The sequence below is a fragment of the Cololabis saira genome, chromosome 13 (assembly GCF_033807715.1).
Source record: "Cololabis saira isolate AMF1-May2022 chromosome 13, fColSai1.1, whole genome shotgun sequence".
Taxonomy (NCBI): domain Eukaryota; kingdom Metazoa; phylum Chordata; class Actinopteri; order Beloniformes; family Belonidae; genus Cololabis; species Cololabis saira.
In genome coordinates this window covers 23,328,141-23,352,819 of record NC_084599.1, presented here as the reverse complement: position 1 = coordinate 23,352,819, position 24,679 = coordinate 23,328,141, and the positions used below count along the sequence as shown (strand labels likewise).

Here is a 24,679-nt window from a genome sequence, read left to right as displayed (position 1 = left end):
AGTTGGCCTTATCCTGCCATGACCCTCACCAGGGCGAAATGGGTGTGGAATCTGCAGTAACAATATGTTTTTATTATGTTGTAGAAATGAATGATGCATACTCTGCTGCTGGCGTTGGTCGAAATCATTCAGAGTATAACGGCATAAATCCACTGTTGTGAATCTGAGGCTAGTTTCATTTTTGGCTCCTGAACCTTTGTTGCTTCTAGATTTGTCTTCATTTTACCTACAAATACAAATAAATGGAAACAAATTTCCAAGTAAACTCCACAGGACAGCATTATCATATCAGAATTAAGCCTTCTTGAATGATTACACCATGTTGTGTGTTCTGTGGATTTATACCAACAGTTGGACTTAAACTGCTGTGACAGTTTGTGTTTGTCTAATGTATAAAAGCTGCTTTTTTTTTTCCACAAAAAGCTACAGCTTACATGGTCAAATCACTTCTTGGCACAGTTGTATATGGTCCTGTCTTTTTCAAAATAAGATAAAGCATCAATACTCTTGGTTAAAAGCTTTTTTTTTTTTTATTGGTTACAATAACTCAAGGCAACATATCACCAAGCCACTGTACAAATACAAAAAAAAAAAGAAAGTCTGGTGTGAAAAAGACTATAAAAATTATTCCATAACAATTGATTATAATTTTCACACATAGCACTGTAAGAGAATTATCATGGCACCAAGTCCCTGGTCTTTACTGGCTTAAAACATACAACAGACAAAATCAAAGTTAAAAGAATGTCAGAGCAGTAGGTTGTGGAGTCAAAGGGCCGTGCAGTTCTGCAACGGTGGCCGGTTTTTGTCATATTCAGATTAAATTGGGGGTTGCACAAACTGCAGTCATGACATTAGCACATCTGCCCTCAGAGGATCAACACTGGCCATCAACTGCTTAAATACTAGAAACATTTTGTAGTATCGGGTAGGTTGGTCATCAGTTTGAGGAAATAATCTGAAAACACCTGGAGTAGATACAGTAATGTGAAGTTAAATAAAATCAAGCACCTTTCTTGATTGAACTTGCATGAGTGAACTGCACAGATGCCTCAAAGTGCTTCTAGTCCAGGTTTCAGCTGCTAATACTGATGATTTACAGAGAAATGTTTGCTGTCTTAATATCTCTCTTTCATGATGACATTCCCTTTTTTCAGTTTTTAAAAAAAGGGGCACAGTGTTTGATTATTTTACGCAGCTCCAGGTGGAGTATAGAAGTGACAAGATGGGTTTAATGACATAGCTCAACACTTAATGAAGGTTTCATGATCATACAAAGCTACCTTTAACTTGTACAGTACACGGTGAATGTCATCAAGTGTGACTGCAAGCGTACTGTTGCGATACATCTTGGTCTTTAAAACAAGTGAAAGAAATTAGTACCTGCTCTCTATGTTCCTGCAAGATTAGGCATAATCCACAAATGATAGAAATGTGCAGCATGAGTTCAGGAAGAACCCAGATCTACACTGGTTTCCCTGAAAACGGGCTCCGGCAGAGACTACCTTCTGGTTACTGAAAACTCAAAGACTAGAAGTTTTCCTAACTACCTAGAAATGAAGAGTTGTTTTTTTTCCTTTTGAATTGTAAGTGTACAGATCAGTGTCATAAGGGTCACACGTAATGTCACAAACAATAACAAAGAAACCCATAATACTATTGAACCACATAAACAAACAGCATTATATCACTGTCCGGTAATCCCCATCACAAAATAAATTTTTCTCTGAAACTATTTTGATGCCTTTTGCTACAAGTCATTTACATCCCAGTGTCTGGGTCCCAATAACGATGACAAAAATGTAATTCTCTTGGCATGTTTTTTTTTTTAATAGATTTGGATTTTGTTGCTCCAAGGAGGATCAAAGTTGATTGTGTACCACGCAGGCTTTTGCCATTTTGGGTCCAATTATACAGCAGAGCTGGTGTGAAATGCTGGGAGGCGGATGCTTAGGTCAATAAGGACAACCGATCAGAGCAAATCTGATCTTTCAGGGGGATGACTGCCTCCTCAGCATCTGCTTTTACAAGAAACGCATTAAGCAAATATCACAACCCCTTCATATCGACGTCACAGACTGAATACTGGTATCTGAAATAATGCACAAATAGCAAAAGAGCAACGTAACAACTTCACTTACATGTAACGATGGTCACAGGGCATGATGCAAAATCAAGTTGCTGGGCAATCAGCTTAAACATGCAGCTAATTATGCTAAAACAGATGAGACATGTCGCCTTCGTCTTAACCTTGACAAAAGCGTCATGTATCTTAACAGCAGACAGTCAGGAAGAAAACGCTTCTCAAAATGACACACTGTTCCTTTAAGTAACCAATCTGTCTATCATTTTGTCATCTGTATTGGAGGACACCTGATGTCCACTGACTAAAATAGAAACTTGAGTCTAATGAGTGCCGCCAGCATGACACTTTGGGAAACGAAAGCTCCTTGTCAGATGTAAACAGTCAACTTGTTTGATCAGGCAGCAGATTGGCTTTTAAGTGAGACACTCATGTGATGATTTCATGGAGAAGAAGAAGATTGGCACTTAATTAACAAGTTTTGTGGTTTTTTGTTGATGCAGACTAGTTTACAGTTCACAGCTCAGGGTCTGTGGGTAAGCTTGGCACAAATGAAGATGATACATTTCATCCTACACACCTCAAAGATATTCTCAGGATTTTAAAAACAAACAAAAATAAAATACTGTTATCAGTTAACATTCTCAGGATGGATTCATTAATGTGAAGAGGTAGCAGGAAAAAAAAAGAAAAAGTTTGCAAATCACGGCATGCCAGCTGACTGAACCTTGGTAAGTACAAAAAAATTTGACAGTAGCAGTAGTAAAAAGCAGAATTATATAAAATGTGATGCTTTACAAAGCAGTGTGGAGGGGTTGAAGTGGTTTTCTGTAAGCAAATGCTTTAGTGTTCACTAGTATCAGAATGTGCTTCGATAAGGAGAAGGAAAAAGAAAAGTCACACTCGCCTACTGATTTGGACGCAAATAGGAATCACAAGAGAAAACATTACTGTTGTCAATGCTAATATTATCTTCTAATATGAATGGTGTAGTAAGGCAGAATGGAGACACGGCAGTGCCACATGTCAAAGGTGCACACATCCTCCTTAATCCAGCCCACATGGCTCAAAAGGTTTATACTTGGAGGTAGGCACCTGAGACAGCTGATGAATAGGTCCAACTCACACGCTTGATTTGTGTGCGTGCGTTTGAAGAATCCAAAAGTAACGGGAGATGCATGATAATAGTTTAAATCATAGATTCCACTTCTATGTATAAATAAGTCACATAAGTGATGTTTACGTTTGAACTACAGTTTGTGAATGCATTTATAGTTCTCTAAGTGTACATATCCGTCTAATGAGTATACTCCCCCCCCCACCCACTATTCATATTAACAGTTCATGACATTTTTCGTTGGAACAAAAATACTGAAAGGGTTCAATATTTATTTTGTTTTCTGTGTTTTCGCACTAGTGTGATTTTGGGGTAGCACAGTTACTTAATTTACACCTTATTAATGACAAACAGGACTCTGATCCTTCATTTAGGAGGAAAAGGTGAGAAAAAATGAAAAAAAAAAAGACAGAAAAAAGTAACAGGATGAGCTATGACAGGCATCTTTGAATGTCTTCTTCTCTTCTCAGATATTTGCTGAAGAAGTCTTTATTAGCAAAGACATCAAACTCTTAACCACCACTCATACTGACCAAATGGTGTTCTTGCAGGCCTCCATTGTTGCAGAATCACAGCGAGAGAATGGCCTGTGCCACCTCTGCACAGTTTAATTCTAGAGGAACAAAAGAAACTGAACTAAATTTGAAAAAGGGCAGAAGACAAAAATAGTCTACAAGAGGTAGGGATTCAATTACCTCGGTTTACTAGTAATAATCGCACTGCAGTTGATTTGCAGGAAATATATGGCGCTTCTTATATTCACCGTCCAAAGAACTGACACCTCAGCCATCGAGTAGAGGCGAGGCAGCTATTCTCATCAAAAGAAAAGTCCCTAATACACATACAAATTAAGAAATTAAGTTTAGTCAGGCCAAATTATATTTCTAAATTTATAGTACATGCTTCATCTTCTTTTGAAACTGGCTGAACTAGCTTGACTAAAGCAAAGACAATTTTTCACGAGGCTCTAAAGGTAAACTTATGATATGTTGCTGAATCCTTTCACTTTCTGGGATACAGTAAATCGTACTAACTAGTTATACGACTCTCCGTTTAGAATAAAACACACATTTAAAGCAAAATTATTAAAAAAAAAAAAAAAAATCTCAAAGGTGGGAAATAAACTACAAAAATATATACATAAACATTATATATGCATATACTATGCATATATATACACACATAATGGTATACATATATACATTTACATATTACACACTGAAGCTAATCTTGTTAGTCACGGCAAAAGATGCACTTTATTGCCCCCTAGAAAAGAGTTAGATATGGGCAAAATCCTCTTTTTAATCCTTCAGTTTCATGACTTTAATTTTGCTTTCTTAGTTTTGATTGGACAACTCTACTGAAAGGCTTGATGCTGTGTAAAAGCTGGGTGGGAAAGACAAAAAAAAAACAAAAACAAACAAAACAAAATTAGGTAAAGAGTTCTCACAGGTGGGGAGGTCACCAGCTGTGAGGAGTTAAAAGGGTTTCACGGGACAGTGTGCACCCCTCAGGTCCAGCCCAGATGAGTTGGAAAAGGTGGGGTTGCGAGACTAAGGTGGTGGGCAGTGATTGAGTAAGTCAGGCGAGAGATTTGTTTAGTTCCAGATCCGGAGGAAACTGTCCCAGGACCCGGTGGCCACAGCCATGCCGTCCGACGTCACCCCTAAGCAGCTCACTCTGTTGTCGTGACCTGCTAGCACACCTGAAAGTGAAGAGAAAACATCCAGATTAAAGGATCGTTAACAAAAATGTGAATATCAAAAGCCAGACAATGAAAACCATGATTTACAGCATCAACAATTAGTCATGAACCACTGGTGATGTAAAATGCTGCATACCTGCACGCTCCCCTTTCAGAGTGTCCCAGACGTTGCAGTTGAAGTCATCGTAGCCGGCTAGGAGGAGGCGTCCGCTCTTGGAGAAGGCTATAGAGGTGATGCCGCAGATAATGTTGTCGTGGCTATACATCATCAGCTCCTGGTCGGCACGCAGGTCGAACAGCCTACAAGTGGCATCATCTGAGCCCGTGCCAAATGCATTTCCATTGGGGAAAAACTAGGAGATAGGAGGTGAAGATAAATAAGCAAGGAAAAGAAAGGAAAGCATTTTTCACCATCACGTTTTGGTTGTGTCTATTTACGTGGCTTTTAAAAATTGTTGTTTTTACTACAAATCGTTGCAGATCTGGGGTTTCACAAAGCAGGTTATGTTGAACCTGATCTCAGGGAAACTCACAGTAACCCAACCAAGAGGGTTCAGTTGAGCCGGTTTTAGAAAATGGGTTAACTCATGCTCAGTCTGTTAATGCGATAACTGACAGAAATAAACCTGAAATAAACCTGGTCAAGAGCAGGTTTTAGTCAATATACCCCGAGTTACTTTCTGTCTCCTCGCCTTCATGAATCTGAAATTAGTTCAACTTAAAAATCAGACAATTGATCATATAACGAGCATTTTAGAAACATCTTAACGACATGTTGCATTTGCAACATGTCATTGTTAAGTAATTGTTAAGATGCAAATATCCCCCACAGTACTGGTATGTCTATACTTCACACAAAATTCCTTGGATTATTAATTTTATTAGCCGTTATTGACAACAGTCTATTCACCTTATACCTACAGTGCTTTATTCAGTAATTCTGTATATTCCAGCTTCTCACTAAGTCCATTTTGATCCAGTACTCACACAGACGGCGTTGATGTCGGACACGTGGCCGGTGAAGGATTGCCTGCACATGCCATCGCGGATATCCCACAGCTTGGAAGTGGCGTCACAAGCCCCTGACACAAAAGTCTTGAAGTCTGGACTGAGAGACAAGCTCATCACATCACCTGTGTGGCCAGTGAAAGATGTGGCCTGCTGGCCGGTCTCTATGTCCCACAATGCACTGAAAGAGGGAGCAGAGTTTGAAAAATGTTCATTAGCACTTGCATAATAGAGTTCAGGTTTGACAGCTAACATTAGGGTTTTAAGATAATTTAAACAAGTAAAAAAGGATGATGCACTTCTGATTTATGTGAAGTGGTGCAATTTCAGTTCCATCATGGGAGTTTGTACACATCTGTCAAATTATGCTGCTGTGTGACTGCATGAGTCCAAGATGAATACATAAGAAACCTTTGATATTTTATATAATTTGAATAAGCACTTTTCAAAACTATGCAGGACATAAACTATCAATATAATGTTTGTTATTATGTAGACAGCTACATTGTTGCATCTTTCATGAATGCTCACCAGGTGGTGTCTCCAGAGCTGGTTAGTATCTGGTTGTCATCCAAGAAGCGACAGCAGGACAAATAACCTGAAGATAAACGGATATGCATTTGATAAGAAGCTGTACTTCTGACTTTGTGGACTTGGCCAACAATCAGAAGTCTTTAACTGCACCCATTACATCCAAGCATGCTTCAGTATTTAGTGCTGCAGTAACCAGAAGATATATTTTCTTCAGCAGGTGAAAGAAGACTTGTGGTTGAGGGTGAAAAACAAAACAAATAAAAAAAAATTAAAAAAAACACACACGTTAGTTTGAAAAAGGAATTTTATATAAAAGAAATAACCGACAAAGAAAATGTAGTCCTTATTCACCTGGTGGCCCCACCAGAAAACTAAAAATGCTGTTGCATGCTTAATTTTGAATGAACATACATGTGCACACACATGAAAGTACAAATACAAGTGTGTGCAACTATACTTATTAGGGCATTGCAATAACCATTACAAGTTTATGCCACACTTTAACCTGATCTCCGTTCACACTTCAACTCTAACCGGGACACCGCCTCATTAGGACTGGGCTTTCCTCCCACAAGGTCAGTGATTATAGGTAACAAAAACAAGTACACCCATTCAAAACCTTTGAGATAGTTCACCCAGTTAATAATTAGACAAATCATAAATGTTCAAAAGGTTGTCTTTAATTTGCGATGTGATATGAAAAAAAAAAAATCAAAGTACAATTATAAAAAAAAATAATTTTAAATTAAAAATCTTTAGCAAGCAATATGTTGAAGTTGTGTTAGGTTTCTTAATCTGCATTAATATGTGGTGGCCATGTTCTTACCCGTGTGTCCAGGCAGCTCTCGGGTGACGCGAACATTGCCCTCACGGGTTTTCAGGCTGTATATGGAGCAGATGTTGTCCAGACCTCCGCAGGCCACATAGTTCCCAGATGGGGCGTAGGCGCAAGTCATCACCCAGGAGGAGCGCAGTGGGATGGCATGCATCTAATTAGGAATGGGGTCAATCATTTATTGCATAAAAAAAAAAAGGACATAATATGGAGCTTCAACTTTTTTGTATATTACATCTTGAAAGGTATGCAATTATACAGCAATATCAGGCCCACCCAAAAAAAAAAAAAGTTTGATATCACAAGATATTTTTTAAGTTTGCCAATTCCGTGGAAAAAAAAGTTAGCAGAATGCCTCCTCTGTGTTTCAAGTTTAAATGTATGAAAATCTTGTTTTTGATTTTCAAAGACTGAACTAAGAGGATGGAAGTTTGCAGATGGTGATGAGATATTCACTGAATATGACAAAATGTGTTCAGGGTTCAAAATTGCAAGAATCCCCTTTTTTAATCAGGTAGTTCAAATACCTAAAAAAAAAAAAAAAAAAAAAAACACGTCTCGACTGCAAATCTTTTTTTTTTTTTTATTTATCAAAATGACAAAAAAGGCAAAGACTTTCATGACAACAAGTTTTCTGGACACTTTAGTGTTGCGTGCTTTTAAAGTGGATGTTAAATCACTGCTATGAGCAGCATCTGTCGACAGCTTTGCCATTCAGGTAGTGTAATTTACAAACAAATGAATTTACAAATAAATGATTTAATAATTTAATAATTTAAAATAAATAATTTTCTCCACTGCTAACAGATTTATAACAGCAAGGGGGTTAGAAGAAACAGCTCTTAAAAATCATAAAGTCTTCACCAAAGTAAGATGTGGAGAGCTGGTGCCACATTGCCGAAACCGTTCTAACCTTCTAATTTTAAAGTCAAAACAGAGTGAAATCTGGGTGAGCGTAAGACTGATTTGACTTCAAAAGATTGTTGATACTTCAATAAAATTGATCTTACCTTATTTGTTGTGTAACTGTCCCAGATGATCAGTTTTCCATCTTGTGAGGCACTGACAAGTAACCTGAACAAAAGTTAAGCAGATCAGCATGGCACTCGGCTCATATTGTGAAAACCCTTGTAATTTAGGCTACATGCAACCTTTCAGTAGAAGCAAAGAAAAACAGCCACCTTACAACTAACTACAGTAGAATACTTTCAACCTGAATCATCACAAGGTGTTTATTTGGAGAAAAAAAAAAAAAAAGCATTCAGCGTGAGCATCCTACAGTCACAATTTCTCACATTCCCTCCTCTTTCTTCAGGTGGAAGTCTCCCAATTCAAAAACGGCCATTTCTAATGCTCCACCCTTCTGTAATATTAATCACATCATTTATGCAAAAGTCCCTGTTCCCAGGTAGGAGGTGGACAGGTTGGTTAAAGCCATAGAAAGCCAAAATGGGGCTGCAACAAAACAAAAATTGAGAGGGGCCGAGGAGGAATATGGTTTATGAGAATGAGGATTGTAGCTGGCACAGATGCAGAAACAGCTGGAACCCCTCCCTCCCATCCTGACAGGGTGTTTCCATCTCTTCAGGGAAAGGAAGTAGTTTGATGCTGTTGCACTACAATCAAGAGGAGAGCTATCATGCGCAAATGTCAGAAGATGTATACAAAACAAACACTGGCCTCCTGCAGGGTCACCTAGTGGGTGCAAGGCACACCCATGCACATTCACACCCACAACAGAGAAGAAGAAAAAAATAAGGACTGAAAAATCTGCTACAGGTTATACTAGTGTTACAACCAACAGTAGGTGTTAGTGGTTTAATCATAGAAAATGTGAAAATTGAATTATAAATCAAAAGTTGTACGATTTCTGCAGTCTACTTGGAAAGTGCAGCTGCAAAAACTGTTTCTATGAATCAAGATTAAGCACTGCATGCATACTTAGGGTGAAGTACACTGCCAAACGCTCATTCTCAATAAGGTCTATGTGCTCATGGTGGGATCTGTTACGGAGAGTGGTTTGCAAGATCCCATTTCTTGACACTTTAATATGTGAAGCCGCAGAGGCCTTATCATGCATTGATAGAGAGGAACTACAGTTTTCAAAGTTTATGATCTTACAAACCACATCTCTAAAAGAAATAAGCTGCTGTAGTTTCCCATCTCCATGCCCTGCAAATGTGCTCATAGTGAGGGTATAAAACAGAACAAGTGCTCACATGTAGCGTGCTAGTGGCAACGGTGATAGTTGTTAAATATTAGTCATATTAGTAGAAATAATAGCATGATAGTAATAGTTGTACTGAAATTAGTCCATCCCCACACCTGGGACTTTCGTCACTGCCCAAGTGCATTGCATTGTGAGACAGAGAGGAGGATAAAGAGGGACAAAAAAGCAAAACAACATGATAAAAACAGATAAAAAAGGTTTTAGTACCAGTGAATAAAAGACATTGTGTTAATAATATGATACGGTAAATATAACTTTAGTGCAATGCATTCAGCCTCACCAAAAGAATGTTGTCTCTGTATCATTAAAAAAAGAATACATTCAGACAATTGGGTTATTTTTCCCAGACAGACATTAACCAAGTACATGATTATATTGTTAAATGTCTGCTTTGTCAACCTGAAGGCGTGGGCATGTTTCCTCAGAACTACGTGGCATGTTACTGCCCATTACTGGCACACACGCAATGGTGTTGCCGACAATCCAGCAGCAGTAGAAAATAATTTTTCCTTTATTTAACTGCACAAGTATAATTTAGTTTCACTGTTTTAGTTGGAAAATAAAGAGAAATAGATAAAGAATTAAATATTGGTTTAGATGAATGGAAAACAAGTGTCCCCCAACGAAAGCAACAGAAATAATTCTCATACAGCCAACAAATGAAAACTATTGCCAATATTACTTTACAAGATGAAAACAAAAATAAAAAAAGAAATGTAATTAATTAATAAAGAAAAAAAAGGCTAACACTGTGTTTAAGTTCAAGTTTTCTGATCTTATATGCCAGCTTAGAAGTGGAGCCTAAAATACAAAAATATCAAGTCAAAGTGAATAGTTACCCCAATACAAAAGGTAACTACGAAAGGACAAATAAAATCACTATCACATCCTGCTCAAAGTTTATGACCATGTTAACTCTACCTGGAGTCACTCCCCCAGTGCATTGCATAGATCTTGGCCAGGTGGCCTCTGAGAGTGCGGCGTGTCCGCATCTGTATCCGGCCCACTGAGTCCAGACCAGCTGTGATCTGTCAAAACACAGGAAGATGCATCAGTGGTCACACTTGAGCCCACACCCACTTATGGACACAAAGCTGAGGCTGTAAAAGCAGGCCAATATCGTTCAGAAAACAAAGTGAGATAAATAACAGTGAAACACATTGCACATTATCTGTGGTAATTATATTATTAATATAAATACTGTAAAAAAAAAATACAAATATTTCCACATATTCCTTTTTTCCATAAGTGAAACTGTTTTAGTTGGGAAAAAAAAAAGATATACATGAACAAAGTAGACAGGCCAAATACTTAGTTATCTTAGTGACAGGTTTGGTCCTTAAAAAAATAAAGCAGCCCCCACTTGTAACGAAGGGATAAAATACATTTCACCTTTTATTTTTTCGTACAGAAAGTCTCTTACCTGTGACAGAGTGGAGTCACTGCAGGCTTTTCTGGCATCCTGCAACAAGACAGAAACCTTAACAACATTGCCTTGGACAAAGTTTACCTCATTCAGTTACTGCATGAGGTGAATGACTACTGAATGTACATGCTAAAATACACAAGAAAGTGCTATACAATTATTCTAATTTTGCCATCATATTCACACAGAACTAACAATCATTTATAGATTGATTGTCATAATCCAACTTTCCACAAGAAATAAGAAGGCTGACAAGTTACATACTAGCAAATGTATCATGTAAAGCTGTTAAAAGCTTGCAGTGAACAGATGGAAGCAAATATGATATAAACACACACACGCAAAGTTCAAAAAGCACAAAAATACAACAATACATGCCCAACAAGAGAGAGGGGGCGGTTCATACCCGGATCTGATTGCGTAGTTGCTCAGCTTCCTGTCGCAACTGTTCCAGCTCACTCATTGTCCCTGTAAGATGTGTTCAGGCCACACTCTGCTCTAAACACCGACTGGGCTGGGAAAACACACGTGCCTTCACGCACTCAAGCTCACAAACACACTCTTACACACATACACACCCACTTCCAGCTGACACCTGCAAGACAAAAACAGAAATACTCCAAGTTCAACAGACAGACAGATAGCTAAGGTTGGGAACACTTCCATCAGACATACATGGGTATCCTGTTTGGGTTTAGGACAGGGAAAAGAACGCTTCAACATGACAATGCAGCCACCCAGACCCACCAGGGGATCGCTGAGATCAGGTGGCAACTTGGAGGGGGGTCTGGGTCTTCAAACACCCTCAGTGTGGTTCAAAAGGCCATCTGAACTGGGCCATGACCTTTTCTCACTCAATCAGCCCTTTGTGTTAATACATTGCGATGTTTGCTCAGCCTACTGATGCATGTTTATGTGCACTGAATGGAGTATCTGCTATTCATTATGGGCAGATCTGAATGGTTTATTGGATCGCATGCCTAGTGACAGAGAAAAATATTTACATATGCTTATAAGTGAGTAGGTACAATGCAAGTGTGCACATGGGTTAAGTCTGTCCGATTAAAACACATCCACAAATAAAATGTGCGCATATATACACGTATGCGAGTGCCAGTTGTCAATCTCTTTACCTTGGGGAACCTCAATGTGGGTCACAGAGCACTTTAAGACTCCTCAGACATGTCTGGTCTCCCTTCTCACACGCCGATTATCCACAATGTTTTATAGTCTCCAGAAATCAGACCCTTAGATTAAAATTTTACTTCAATTATCTGTAACTCAAAATGTAATCAAATCCAGCAGTTTCTCTCCACATGTGAAGATTTAAATGGAAATAGTGTCTGTGCTTTATAGGGATGGGCAGTATGGACTAAAAAATGTACCACGATAATTTCTGGCATTTATCCAGATAATGATAAAAATGACGATAAAAAAAAATACCAATTCAACTCCACCTTTTTAACTATAAATCTATAACCACATTCAGTCTTTGGAGCCCCCAAAACACTGCTCTAAAAGAATACTAAACTAACTAAACTACACCAATTAAATTGAATTAATAAAAACCCATTAAATTAGTACACCTGTACTGCAAAACTGTAATGACAAGTTTGAAATGTAAGAATAAATTCAACATTTATTCAAACTGTATGGCTTAAACAGTGGGATAACAGTGGAAACAGCAAAAGTACCATTGTCCTTCAAGTTTTCTTAGTTTATAAAATCACAAAGTAGAAAAAAATACAACCTGATAAATAAAGAAACAGGACAAATAAATAAAAGCCATCCTTTGCACTCACTGTTTTTTTGCAGACTCTGCACATAATAGATGATGTTTGCTCCTCGTCACTCTTTTTAAATCCAAACCAGTTCCAGATAATGGAGCTGGAGCCTCGTTTAATAACGAGCTCCTCGCTCAGATCCGCCTTCCGCCATGTTTGTTACACAAAAACGTCATCAATGGGAATTTATCATTTTTACCTCGAGATGACAAATTCTTACCGTGGGGAATTTTTTTGACGGTATATCGTGAACGGTAAATATCGCCCATTCCTAGTGCTTTATCATAACATGGTACATAAACAACCAGAACACAAATATGACATGCGTGTAACTAAGATTTCCTTTTGAATACGTTTCTGAATAGAGATACTCTTATAACATGTAGATGATTTGGGTTCAGCCATTGTTGTCCCACTTAACTAACACAAGTGAGGATCCAATGGACTGCTTATGGTGGGCTTGTAATGAGGCACGGCAACGCTTCCAGCTGCCTCAGAGTGACGTCACTCTCCTCCAGCTGACGCAACTTGATTGAAGAGAGGCTCTCAGCGTCCGCATGCCTGTGATGCACTACTAGTCTATTACAGCCATGGATTCATTATACCACATGCCTCCAAGTTCTGCCACGTCACACAGGATGCCCTGTCGACTACAATGCACTCAATATGACCCTCAACATGTAATCAATCTGTTTAGCCTGCAGCTTATGTTTTGAAATCTAATGAACCGCCAGAGAAAGGCCAAAAGAAATGCTGATGAAAGTTGATATACAATAAAAGATCATAATTAAAGCAAAAATAAAGAGAGAGGGTCTTCAAACCAGTTTGCAGCTCTGATTTTAGGGGTGACAGGGCAGGGATTGATGAAAGAATCACATGGACGGGGAAGAAAAACTGTAATAACCCAACAATCTGTCAGAAATCAAAACAGTACACTCAAAACTGTTACAGGGTTTCTGCAGGGTTTTAAAAAGTATTAAAAAGTGAAAAATGGAAATTGCCAAATTTAAGGCCATTAAAAGTGTTAAATTCACTGTCAGAGGTATTTTTTTTTTTTTTTTTTAAATTGGTATTATTTTTTACCTTTTACATTTTAAGCACTCTATTTTATTGTTATTCACAAAGTGAAATAAATGTGAAACATCTGGTCAACATCAATGAGTCTATAAATCTGTTCTGTATAGTGTTCTATAGTTCAAAATCTGTATTAATGTTAAAAGGTCGGTGATTAACACTTAATGTTGTGACAGTTTTTTAAAAAAATCTGAAGGTAGTGAAAAAGGTATTAAATTGGTATTAAATTTAACATAAGGATTGCTGTATAAACCCTGTGTTAATGCACACAACCGTGTTGGCAGTCAGACAGTATACGATACACGGTTACTAGTGTAGAACTAGAAGTACTTAACCATGAAAAATGAAGTTTTAACCCTCAACGGGTGTGTTTGTGTCTTTATTCCAGTTGTTGTGACTTGAGTCATACAACAGCTAACAAAAGGCCCAGAGCATTATGCAGGAGCAGGGGCGACAATGGCCGAGCTGTGTGCTGGAGCTGCCCATTGTTTAGTATATGCCTACCAGCTACAGCAGATAGGGATGCTTGGCACGGCCACAGTTGGACTTCTGCAACAGGCCACAAGAGTTGCAATTGCTCTGCTATTGACAAATCCACCCCTTTATCTATCCATCTATCCATCCATCACAGCCTTGTGCTGCCAGTAGCCATCAGGAAACCATGGTGCCTGAACTAGGATGAAAACCCATGTTGAACTGCATTTAACAGTGAAGGTTCAAGACAGATATGCAGACTATTTCCATCTTCATCATCTTACATTAAAGTTGAATATTTTCATACCCATTAAGACCAAAAATAAAGCACTGTCATGTTAGACCACATAATCAAGACATTTTCTGAGGACGCCCTGGTACAATGTGTATTAACTTGTACCTGATTTTAAGGCCGACTAGTATTTAATAAGGGTGAGCTATGAAAAATTTGGACACTTCCGTTCAAACTTTACATTTTAAGTTTAATCTCACGATAAGGCTAGAGGGATGTAGACAAAGAGATACAGAGAGAAGTCCAACTTGGTTCTTGTAAAATTCACCATCACCACCATGCATTTGTTATAGGAGAGGCTGTTGAAGTGTTTGTTTTAGCTAATAAATGATGAATTCAGGTCAAGTCAGAGCTTTTGCAACACCACAGTGGGCACTTAAGAGAAAATGCAGGAAGAGGAATATTCAAGATGACAACCATCAGGTCTAACACAAACACAGCCCATAATAAAGGATTATCAATTGAGGGCTTTTTCTACATCACTTATTCTATAGATGGCAGGGGCTATATGACCCCTCTCCATCAACTGTTGTAGACAAAAGAGAAACAACCACATTTGTCAAACAAAAAGAAATGACTAAGAAGTTTAGGAATTACCATTATAAACAGGCATGTCTTAACAGATTCTTACACCACCTGCTAAATGTGCTTAACACTCATGCTTACAGTAAAATGCTCATCGTAATCAATAATAAAAATCATATTCTATAACCTGCACACAATTAATATTTTAAGAGGGTGACAAGATTTAAAATTGTGCACTTTCCACACGTATTTGCTCACTTGTAACCCATTTCTGTACCGAGTGACACCACAAACCAAGAAGGAAATTCACAATAGTTTGATGAGTGTGGGAAACTGGAGGCAGTTGGGTAGCGTCACCAGGTGTGAACTTGTTCAGGTGATCCAGCAACTATTACAAACATGTTGAGAATGGAGGAAATGCCTTACAATATTTTAGTAAGATTAGAGGTCACATGTCTTCCTTCTGACCAGCTGATACAAGTTACACACACATGCACAAAACACAAAGTAAGAAACAGCTGAAAAAACATCTTGTATGGAGGACTCTGCACCTGACTCACACTGAAGACATTAGATGGGTAAAATGTAGCTAAATTTCCCCCCAATACCAATCATAAACAGCACAGGCAACACTGAAAGAATGCAATGACTGCGTGACCCACTTGACTTACCAGCCCCCCCCCCACCTACACTTGCAGAAATGTTTCTCAGTTATTGTACTACAACCACACCAAAAGCTGTGGTACAGCTAAGGGTAAAGTGTAACTGTACTAATATATAGAAAATGAAAAGTAAAGTATGGAGTACACAAGGGCTGGACAACATCACCGAAAGCGACGATGTTTGATTATGTTCAGGGCATTCACTACACGGACATGTGTGTTTCTATTATTTTGTCAATATTTTTAATCAAAGGGGTAGACTGAATTACTAATGCACCCCTGTGCATGATACCATTTAGCTCAACAGCTAGTCATACTACATGCTCCAACATGAACATGACCAAACACCTGAAACTGACAATGAAAATCCTCATTTAGGTTTCTGTTGTATTACATTACAATAGTTAAAACTGTGGCACCACATAGTCTGTGAGTTTGATAGTGTTTTTATTATACGTTGGCAATCACAAAAAACACTATTCAAATGTATATTTAACATGAATGCCTGCATTTAAAAAAAAACAACCAAACTAATCGCAATTGTGTTGGTTATTTTTCCAAATATCTTCAAACATATTTCACATAAAAATCTTAACCAAAGCTGCATAATGCATACATTTTAACTAAAAATGGCATTCAAAGCAAATATAACATACAAGGACTTTATTACAGTATTACAACACCATACTGACAAAACAATGTTTGTACTCAACTAAATATTAAAAAGGATTATTAAATATGTTTGCATTATTTTTTCTCTGATGATCATTTTTGTCAGTCATGTATCCTTTTCTTTTTAGCTAATAACTTGGACATGCCAGAGTCTATAAAACTGATAATATCTAAATATTTGATTGAACATGTCTCAGATGATTAAATATGTTTAGAAAACATAATCTGTGCAAAAATCTACTCCATATTCAATTTACAAGTACATAAAAGCATCAAATCAAAACAAGGATGAAGCCGGAACAAGACATAAGCTGAATGGAAAACTGTTCAGTTATATATGTAAACCAAACAGTTCCAGCTGTACTGTCCTTATGTCAATTAACTTGAACTTTGAACTTTTATCATTATTTCATTTTAATTAACTATATTGTATGTCAGTGTGCATTGGTCTCCCAGTTTTTATTTTTATTATGCTTATTTTTCAGTCAAAATGTTAAGCACTTTGTATTTCATGTACCTGGATGAAAGGTGCTATACAAATACAATTTGATTGATTGAACTTATTCAATTTTTCCTCAAGTCTTTAAATTCTGTCTTGAACTTTATTTCCATAACTTTACTCAATTAATCCAATTAAGAAAAGACGGTTACTAGTCTCCCGTATCATTCCGATGTTTGTATTTTCCGACGACCAGATCCAGTTTTATATTTGATTAGCAGAGTATTTAATGAAACACCGCAGAAACTACACTACACTTGTCGGTGAGTTTTAACCAGCAGGCTGATAACAGTGCTACCTTCGCACTTCCAAATACACAGGATCCATGGGCTGAATCACAGCAAAAAAAAAAAAGAAAAAGAAAATTAACTTCTGTTGACCTTTACGAAAACACGAGTATAAAAACGTTTATGATGCAAGCAACAAATAACTAGAGCCCGTCACGCTAAGGGCGGACTGTCATGTATATTTAATAGTTAAGAAGAAATGGCACACAGTGGTATTGTGCAACCACAAAATGAGAAAACCGATGTCTGAAATAAGGAGGGGGGGAGAAAAAATGTGAGCCTAAACTAGAGACGGATTTTGTAGCAGTAGTTCCGCATGAGAGTCATTTGACAGCCTGTAAAAGGCCGCGTTTGGATGGTTTAATGCCGCGTTCCATTTGTCCTCGGAAGTGGGGATTTCCCAGTTCACAGTCGGAATTTTCAACTGGAACGCCCCTCGAAGTGGGATTTCCCACTGGGAAAGTGGGAGAGTCTTCACCACCCCCGAGTTCACATTCCAAGATGGCTGCCCCGGTTGTAAGAGAGCTCTGTAAAAATTCGCAGCACTTCATTCTAGTTTTGGTCACACTAAATCAGTCGTATACAAGTATTGTTCGGAATATATATGCTCCTATAGTGTAATTTACATTTTTCATGTGGTATATGCGAACTACAAACTCGTTTACCTACTTTGTAACTGGAACGCTGATAACTCGGCTGTGACGTCATTCCCAGTTCCGAGTTCCAAGTTCCGAGGTAAATGGAACGCAGCATTAAGCAGCGGGCTCATTTGCTTATGAGGGAGCGGTGAGGCTGATTTATGGTTCTGCGTTACACCGACGTAAAGCCTACGGCGTAGGTTACGCGGCGACGCGCACCCTACGCCGTAGGCTTTGCGTCGATTTAACGCCGAGCCATAATTCAGGCTTTAAGTAGCCTGGGAAACAGTTAGTTTCAACAACCACAACAACACCGCTGTTGCCCCTGAAATATTTCAAACTCACTGACATTACTGCATCTTCTAACAAGGCACAAAACTAAATAAAGCCGCCCAGACAGAGTGAAAGCAGGAAACAGCAGAAATAGGAAGACAAGACTGCAAGCTCTTACCTGAAACTGTGTTTGGCTGAGTCCAGTCCTCACAAATACACCCGCTTTTCACGCCAAAACCATGGCATCGGCTGTGAAAGACATTGCAAAAGCGAGCCGTATTAATTTTTAAGGCAATTTCAATCGGCTTAAGTGATCGATGACGCCGGACTGGTCGGATTTGACTGAAATTTTCACTAAGCAAGCTAATCACCACACCCATGAAAGTGGGAACATGGCAACAGATCTATCCCGGGGGGGGGGGGGGGCGTCTCGACCCACATTTACAGTTTCCTCCCACTATCATTCATAACAATCAAAAAAAGGTTTATCCATAGGAAAATATGCGTGTTTAAGTCACTGGTCTAAAGCGTTCACTTATGACAGTTTAATTTGCACTATTAATATATTGGGAAATGTCTGAAAAATAGTATGTTCCCTACGGGCAAAATGGTACCGCCCGGCAGCCCCTCTACAAAAAGAAACCGAATGGGATATACGGGAAACAACTATTAGAGCCGAAAAGATTGTTACAGTAGTGCGAATTAAACGTGTTGTTAGTCCTGAGATTTTTCAAAGCCTAATGCACACTACTTGAGTGATTCAAATGCCAATTGTGTAAATAATTCCGAAGACCCATGATGAAACTACAGTACCGGCAAGTCTAGGTGAGGAAAATATAGTTTATAATCACATTTAAAGCTACACCGTGAACTCTAACATAAGATAAAAAAAAAAAGAAAAAAAAAGACAGTTAGTTAGTTAGTTAATATTTATTTCGGTCAATCACAAGCATGAAAATCAACAAACAAGATTACAAACATCCACAGGTGTTTCCCTGGTCAGCAATGTGATTATTTTGACCTAAAGGTCTGGGCTTGAAGCATAAAGCTTATCTTGCCCACCTTTTAACATAATAGAATATACAAAAAGAACAAATGAAGTATCATGAGGTTACACATAATAATAATAATAATAATAATAATAATAATAATAATAATAATAGCTGTAATAATAGTAATAGTAATAATAATGATAATAATAATAATGATAGCTCTGAAAACAGAAAGTGAAAACGTGCTAAAGAAACCGACAAAACCAATTTAGGTTGTCATTTCATCTCATACATGTGTACATTCTTCTTGGTTTGCTTATTGTGCTTCTATATATGTGTCCATTACCTCCATTCAACCTATATGTGTAATTACAGAGTTTCATATGGTAATACTGGAGCAATTCTGATGTAAGTTTATTCAAAACGAAAACAATTTACTATTATGGGCTGTTTCATGGATTTCTGGGGAAATATTTGATTTGATATATATAAATTATATGAATTTATTGTTTTATCATTTTTTTAAAAGGTAAACAATTAACTGGCCAACTCGTTAATAAATATAATAATCTTAGGAGCTCAGAAATTCTGTATTTATAACATGCAAAATAAGACTATGTTTTATTTTATTCAAAGATTAGTCTAATCTATCAGCTCAAACATATTTGTTTTTCTATTGCTCAAAGGAACATATTTGAGGTTAAGCTAGCTTGAATAGTTTATGGGGGAAATGTGTCCCAAAATCTATCAAGTGTTTTCTTCTGATGAAATAATCTATATACCTACTTGTATTAAAGATAATAAAAAGAACAAATAAACATTATCCCAGTAAAGATATAAAAATATACAGCAAAAGATAAAAAATAGAACAATTGACCAAATGCGAGAGAGACAGAGAGAGAGAGAGAGAGAGAGAGAGAGAGAGAGAGAGAGAGAGAGAGAGAGAGAGAGAGAGAGAGAGAGAGAGAGAGAGAGAGAGAGAGAGAGAGAGAGAGAGGATTTATCATTAGAAATGAGCCAATTTTACAATCAGGTATGTAATAAATAAAGAAATAACATAGTTTTTCAGTAGCCATTTTAAAGCATCAAAACTCAAATCTGTGTGTGTGTGTTGCAGCTGTGCCATGTCTCAGCCGGCACACCAGTTAGCCTGCATAAGGCTCTTGAAAAGGATCTCTCTCTCCATTAGGACAGGATGAATTTTTAATAGGCCCAATGAAAGGGAGCAGTGGGGTAGGCTTTTCCATATCTCTCTACGAGTCATAATCAATGGAGGGAGGATGAAAGTTTCACAGCCCTTGGTTTCCTTTTGGAGAGGTATGGGGTCAGATTAAATCTAATTGAATTCACTTACACAGCAGTAGTTTAGGTGTGTCAGACCAATTTTTCCCTAAACAGATTATGAGGATTAGAATTAACATGATAGCAGAGCCAGACTCTATGTTATGGCTTGTTTGTTATTTGTGGAGCTAAAATTAGAGTGGATTTTTCATGCATTCATAAAATGCTGTTTTTGTTTTTTGTTGTTTTATTTTTTTTGAGAAGTATTCTTCTTACATTGTGACACAATACACACAATATCCCTTATCTCGCACAAATAAAAAGGCCAGCTTCAGTGTTTCAACGACCTAAAAAAATCTAATCATGATATTTAAATTGTTTTTATTAAATTTAAAACATGATACTCCAATTTTACAAAACATTTTTGCCATAACTTGCTTAAAAGGTGACATAATCATCACCTTTTGTAAGACCATGACTAATATTACTCAAGAAAATGTACTAATTTCTCAACAAGTCATTGCAATGCCACTACAACTCAGCTTTAGTAATACAACGATTTAGCAGACAATGAGTAGTAATTTTCATCCTTTTGAGACAGATATTAATTGTACTGTTACAGTCTCAAAGGTTTTGAGTCCTTTACTGTCTACCTTTAGTGAGTAAAAAGAAGGAATTCATTTGGCAGCTTTGAATCAGAGTCAGGGTGTCCAAAAGCACAATCTTAGCCAATCAGGTCCCTTGACCCATTGCCTGGCAACCAAAAGGGAAGGGAGGGAGCAAACCGACACTGTAAAAATAGCACATCAATAGCCTGGTGTCTGAAAAAAAAAGAAAGTCACAAATGTCAGTGAAGCTATAAATAGTATCCTGGAGCCTGGAACAGGTATGGTGTACAGTAACACAACTGTATTCTTGCGCATCTGTGACAATTTTACATCAATGTAAATTCAGTCTGGGCAGGCAACAAGCTGCCGAGCTCAATACAAAATAACAATTATGCAGATGAATTAGATCATTTGAATGCAAGGGTGGTGTTAGGTGTTCTAGCAGAAACATCTCATGCTGACCAATCCCTTTGTTACTCTAGAGTCCAACCAAAAACCATCAACAGGTTATCACAGATTTTGTTTTCCCGCTGCTCGTCAGTTTATAGTTTGCATGAATGCAAAAATGCTGTGATCCAAGATCACTTGTGCTCATGGACAAGTTTGCAAGCCCACAAGGTAATTTAGGTCTTAATGGTTACTGTGAATAAGCCCCACGGTGTCTAATGTTTGCATACACCACATAAATACATGTTGTCTGAGGCATTTCACTGTTTCTTTTCTTCACATATTAAATTATTCTTACAATGGCCCATTGTAAAATGGCTTGCACAGAAGTGTCTCGTGTGACCAAAGGGCAGATCAAACCATGGTCAAAAATAGATCCATCACAGCCAATTCAGTTTCACAGCACTACTCAAAGATGATCCCAATATGAGAGTGATCAAATCAAGGGGAGACTGCGCGTCAATCTGAGGCAGCCTCTAAATGTACATTTTTATCTACATGCCCCACTTTTTTACCCACATGTGGCAACACATCTTGACAACCTCTCTGTAATACTTCAACTTTATCAAAGGCAATTAAAAGGTGTAGCAACATTACAACCTTAAAAGGCTTTATCGGGGACGTCTTATCCACCAGACATCTCCCGGGGAGGCTGGCCGTTGCCAGGGTAACCCTCACAAATGGCAACTGACGTCAAGAAGGTAGGAGAAATACCAGGGAGAACCAGAGCTGCTATGCATAATGGATTATTGAAAAAAGGGTCCTGTTGAAGTGTGCAAAGTGACTTGAAATATGCGTGCCTTGCTGAGCTCCCAACCACTTCAACCCCCTCCCTCTCTCTGTGATGAGAAAAATAAACGTTGACAGTTTCAAGGGTTTTACATCTTGTGACTGGACCAAGTGAAATTGTCCATCTTGAGTTAAATACTAATGAGGAACAATCTCTTCAGTGGACAAACATTTTATTTTTTCCATAAATCACCTTATTAGAAAAAAATGTTAAGAAAAGGGGTCTTAATTTCACCATTCAACTGATATTTCAATCGATCACCCTCCTAAAACAATGGCCCAAAGTCATATTTTTTTAAAGTTATATAGAGACAGAAAAAATCTGGCTTTTTTTTTTTTAATCTGTAAATGACTGGTCATTATTTTAAGAGTATGACAAATTGCAATATGTGTCACTAAGGAGGAGCTCAAGCAAAGGTAAGCTTTTAACAGACATGGACAAGTCTGGAGTGGTGATACTGAACAAAAATGGTAAAGATCAAGACCAATTGGAAAAACACTAATTTGGAAACAGGCACAACAAAGCAAAAATAATATTTGCAAATGCATGCACAAAAATAAAAACAGAAAAGCTCGTAACAGCAGTAATGCATCAACTTTTTTGAAAAGGTGATATTGGTCCTATTAAAATAGGATTTCTTATACTACAAGCAGACATATTTAAGAAGCTTCTAGATGGGTACAAGAAACATGCTGAGGTTATCACTGTTTCCAGATGTTTTACAACTTCATATAAATGAAGGCAGCCAACTGGATACTTTTCGTTACTTTTCTTTTCTTGCAATTTAAAAAGCCTTTTTGTTGCTGTTGCTGTTAGCCATCTTAGGCAGTTCATGCATTTGCATGTCTTTGATAGGAATCTTTATGCTTGAAATTGATTTTCCCAGAAAATGATGACAAGTGTTTTACCTTTAAACAGATTACTTGGCCCTGTATTGAGTTCTTGTCTAATCTCAGTGCTATTGTTGGGCCATGAGAGACTGTCACAGCGGCAGCTCAGTGAAGAGCCCTCATCATTTCTGTGATAAAGCTGCAGAACACCACCTCAGGTTTGCTTCAAGTGCTGTTGCTACCTAAATTCAGAACGCAGGACAGAGGTGCTACCGTGCAAAAGGGATGTGTCTATTATGGGGCAGAGGGTGGGACACATGGGCAAGATTGAAATTGTGTGTATATATATATATATATATATATATATATATATATATATATATATATATATATATATATATATATATATATATATATATATATATATATATATATATATATAATAACTATCCTTGAACTGTTATCAAAATGTAACATTTGCGGTATTTCCCATCAGAAGGAAAAACTGCATCAAGTTTCTTTATGAGAAAAAAAAGCATTATGGCTTTTACATCTGAATGAAGGAGTCAGTGAAATGGAAATGGTGTGAATTTTTGTTCCCAGGGAGAAGCTGCAGAGGAAATGTGCAAAGTCAAGAAGTGAGATTGTCTCAGTCTAGGGGAATCCCAAGCACTTCTGTAAATCGTGGGTGCAAGATGCCAACATGTTCCAGGTTTACAAGGGAGAAAATCGCTTCACGAATCACGTTATGCATGAGGAGGGTGGGGTGGTGGTGGGCGATTTTGGGGGTGGGGGGTGGATTAAAGGAAGTGAGGAATAACCCTGGTGTGCTAATGCCACCCTTTTTAAATGCCTCCCATCACAGCTGCTCCACTATGATACCAGATGATCATTAATTTATTACCATGAGCCCATAATTATTTTTACTTGACATTTTGGTGCGCCACAGGTTGTGAACATGAGATAAGACCAAGGTATTACCTCCGATCTGCCTGAAGACCACACACAACCTTTCACACCAGATAAACAGATCAGTTTGACGAGCTCACCTGAAATGCCAGTTACCAGCGCTTCATTTATTCATTTTATATTTGCAGCTGAAATGCTTAGGCTGCACCCATTTCGGTTTTAATTCCAGCCATGCTTTTAGCAGAGACCGCATAACTGGCAACACTGTTCTCTTCATGGCAAATGTGTTGTTGTAAATAATAGAGATGTGCTTTTAGATGCAATACAAATATATAGTTTAACTGTAGCAGATGTAACGTCGTGGCTAGACAACGCATCTGGATGAAATGCATGCAGACTACTGTGAAGCAAATACCAAATACATTTAAAAGAGCAATAAAAGCTTTTCTACCTTTTTCCAGTGCAGAAGAGGAGCAGAGGAAGTGGGCGTTTTCTGCATACGTCCTAAATGGCATGGATTATGAGTCGCACACAGTGCTGTAGTTTCAGTTCTTCCTTTCAGCAGCAAGTGTGTGCTGCTGGGAGACACAGTAAATGGTGAGAAAGGGAGGGTTGGAGTACTAGGTAGAGAGCTGCTGAGTGGGAGGGTGACCAAACGGGAAGGGGGGGGCGCACTGAGAATGGGAGATGGAGTAGTATTTTTA

At 37.9% G+C, this 24,679-nt stretch overlaps 1 protein-coding gene across 2 annotated transcripts; it reads right to left on the bottom strand.

The window, feature by feature from the left end:
- Positions 1-507: 507 nt before the first annotated feature.
- LOC133458471 (guanine nucleotide-binding protein subunit beta-4) lies at positions 508-24,559 on the bottom strand. 2 transcript variants are annotated; one of them, XM_061738369.1, is made up of 12 exons: positions 24,427-24,559; positions 18,297-18,367; positions 11,345-11,533; positions 10,936-10,974; positions 10,434-10,540; positions 9,608-9,622; positions 8,293-8,356; positions 7,274-7,436; positions 6,445-6,511; positions 5,893-6,094; positions 5,042-5,258; positions 508-4,905 (listed from the first exon to the last, which is right to left on the bottom strand). In XM_061738369.1, exons 3-12 carry the CDS (start codon positions 11,399-11,401, stop codon positions 4,799-4,801), a joined length of 1,038 nt encoding a protein of 345 aa, XP_061594353.1. In that variant the 5' UTR covers positions 11,402-11,533; positions 18,297-18,367; positions 24,427-24,559; the 3' UTR covers positions 508-4,798. The 2 variants fall into 2 exon arrangements, with proteins under 2 accessions (XP_061594353.1, XP_061594354.1); XM_061738370.1 differs by lacking the exons at positions 9,608-9,622; positions 24,427-24,559 and having other exon boundaries at positions 18,297-18,494.
- Between the last annotated feature and the right edge of the window lie 120 nt (positions 24,560-24,679).

Excerpts from the sequence above, each read along its gene's own strand:
- LOC133458471 (XM_061738369.1), bottom strand. The coding sequence starts at position 11,401 with ATGAGTGAGCTGGAACAGTTGCGACAGGAAGCTGAGCAACTACGCAAT. Across the intron at positions 10,541-10,935 it reads GTGACTCCACTCTGTCACAG|ATCACAGCTGGTCTGGACTC; the intron begins GTAAGAGACTTT and ends GTGTTTTGACAG. Across the intron at positions 5,259-5,892 it reads CCGACATCAACGCCGTCTGT|TTTTTCCCCAATGGAAATGC; the intron begins GTGAGTACTGGA and ends CCTATCTCCTAG.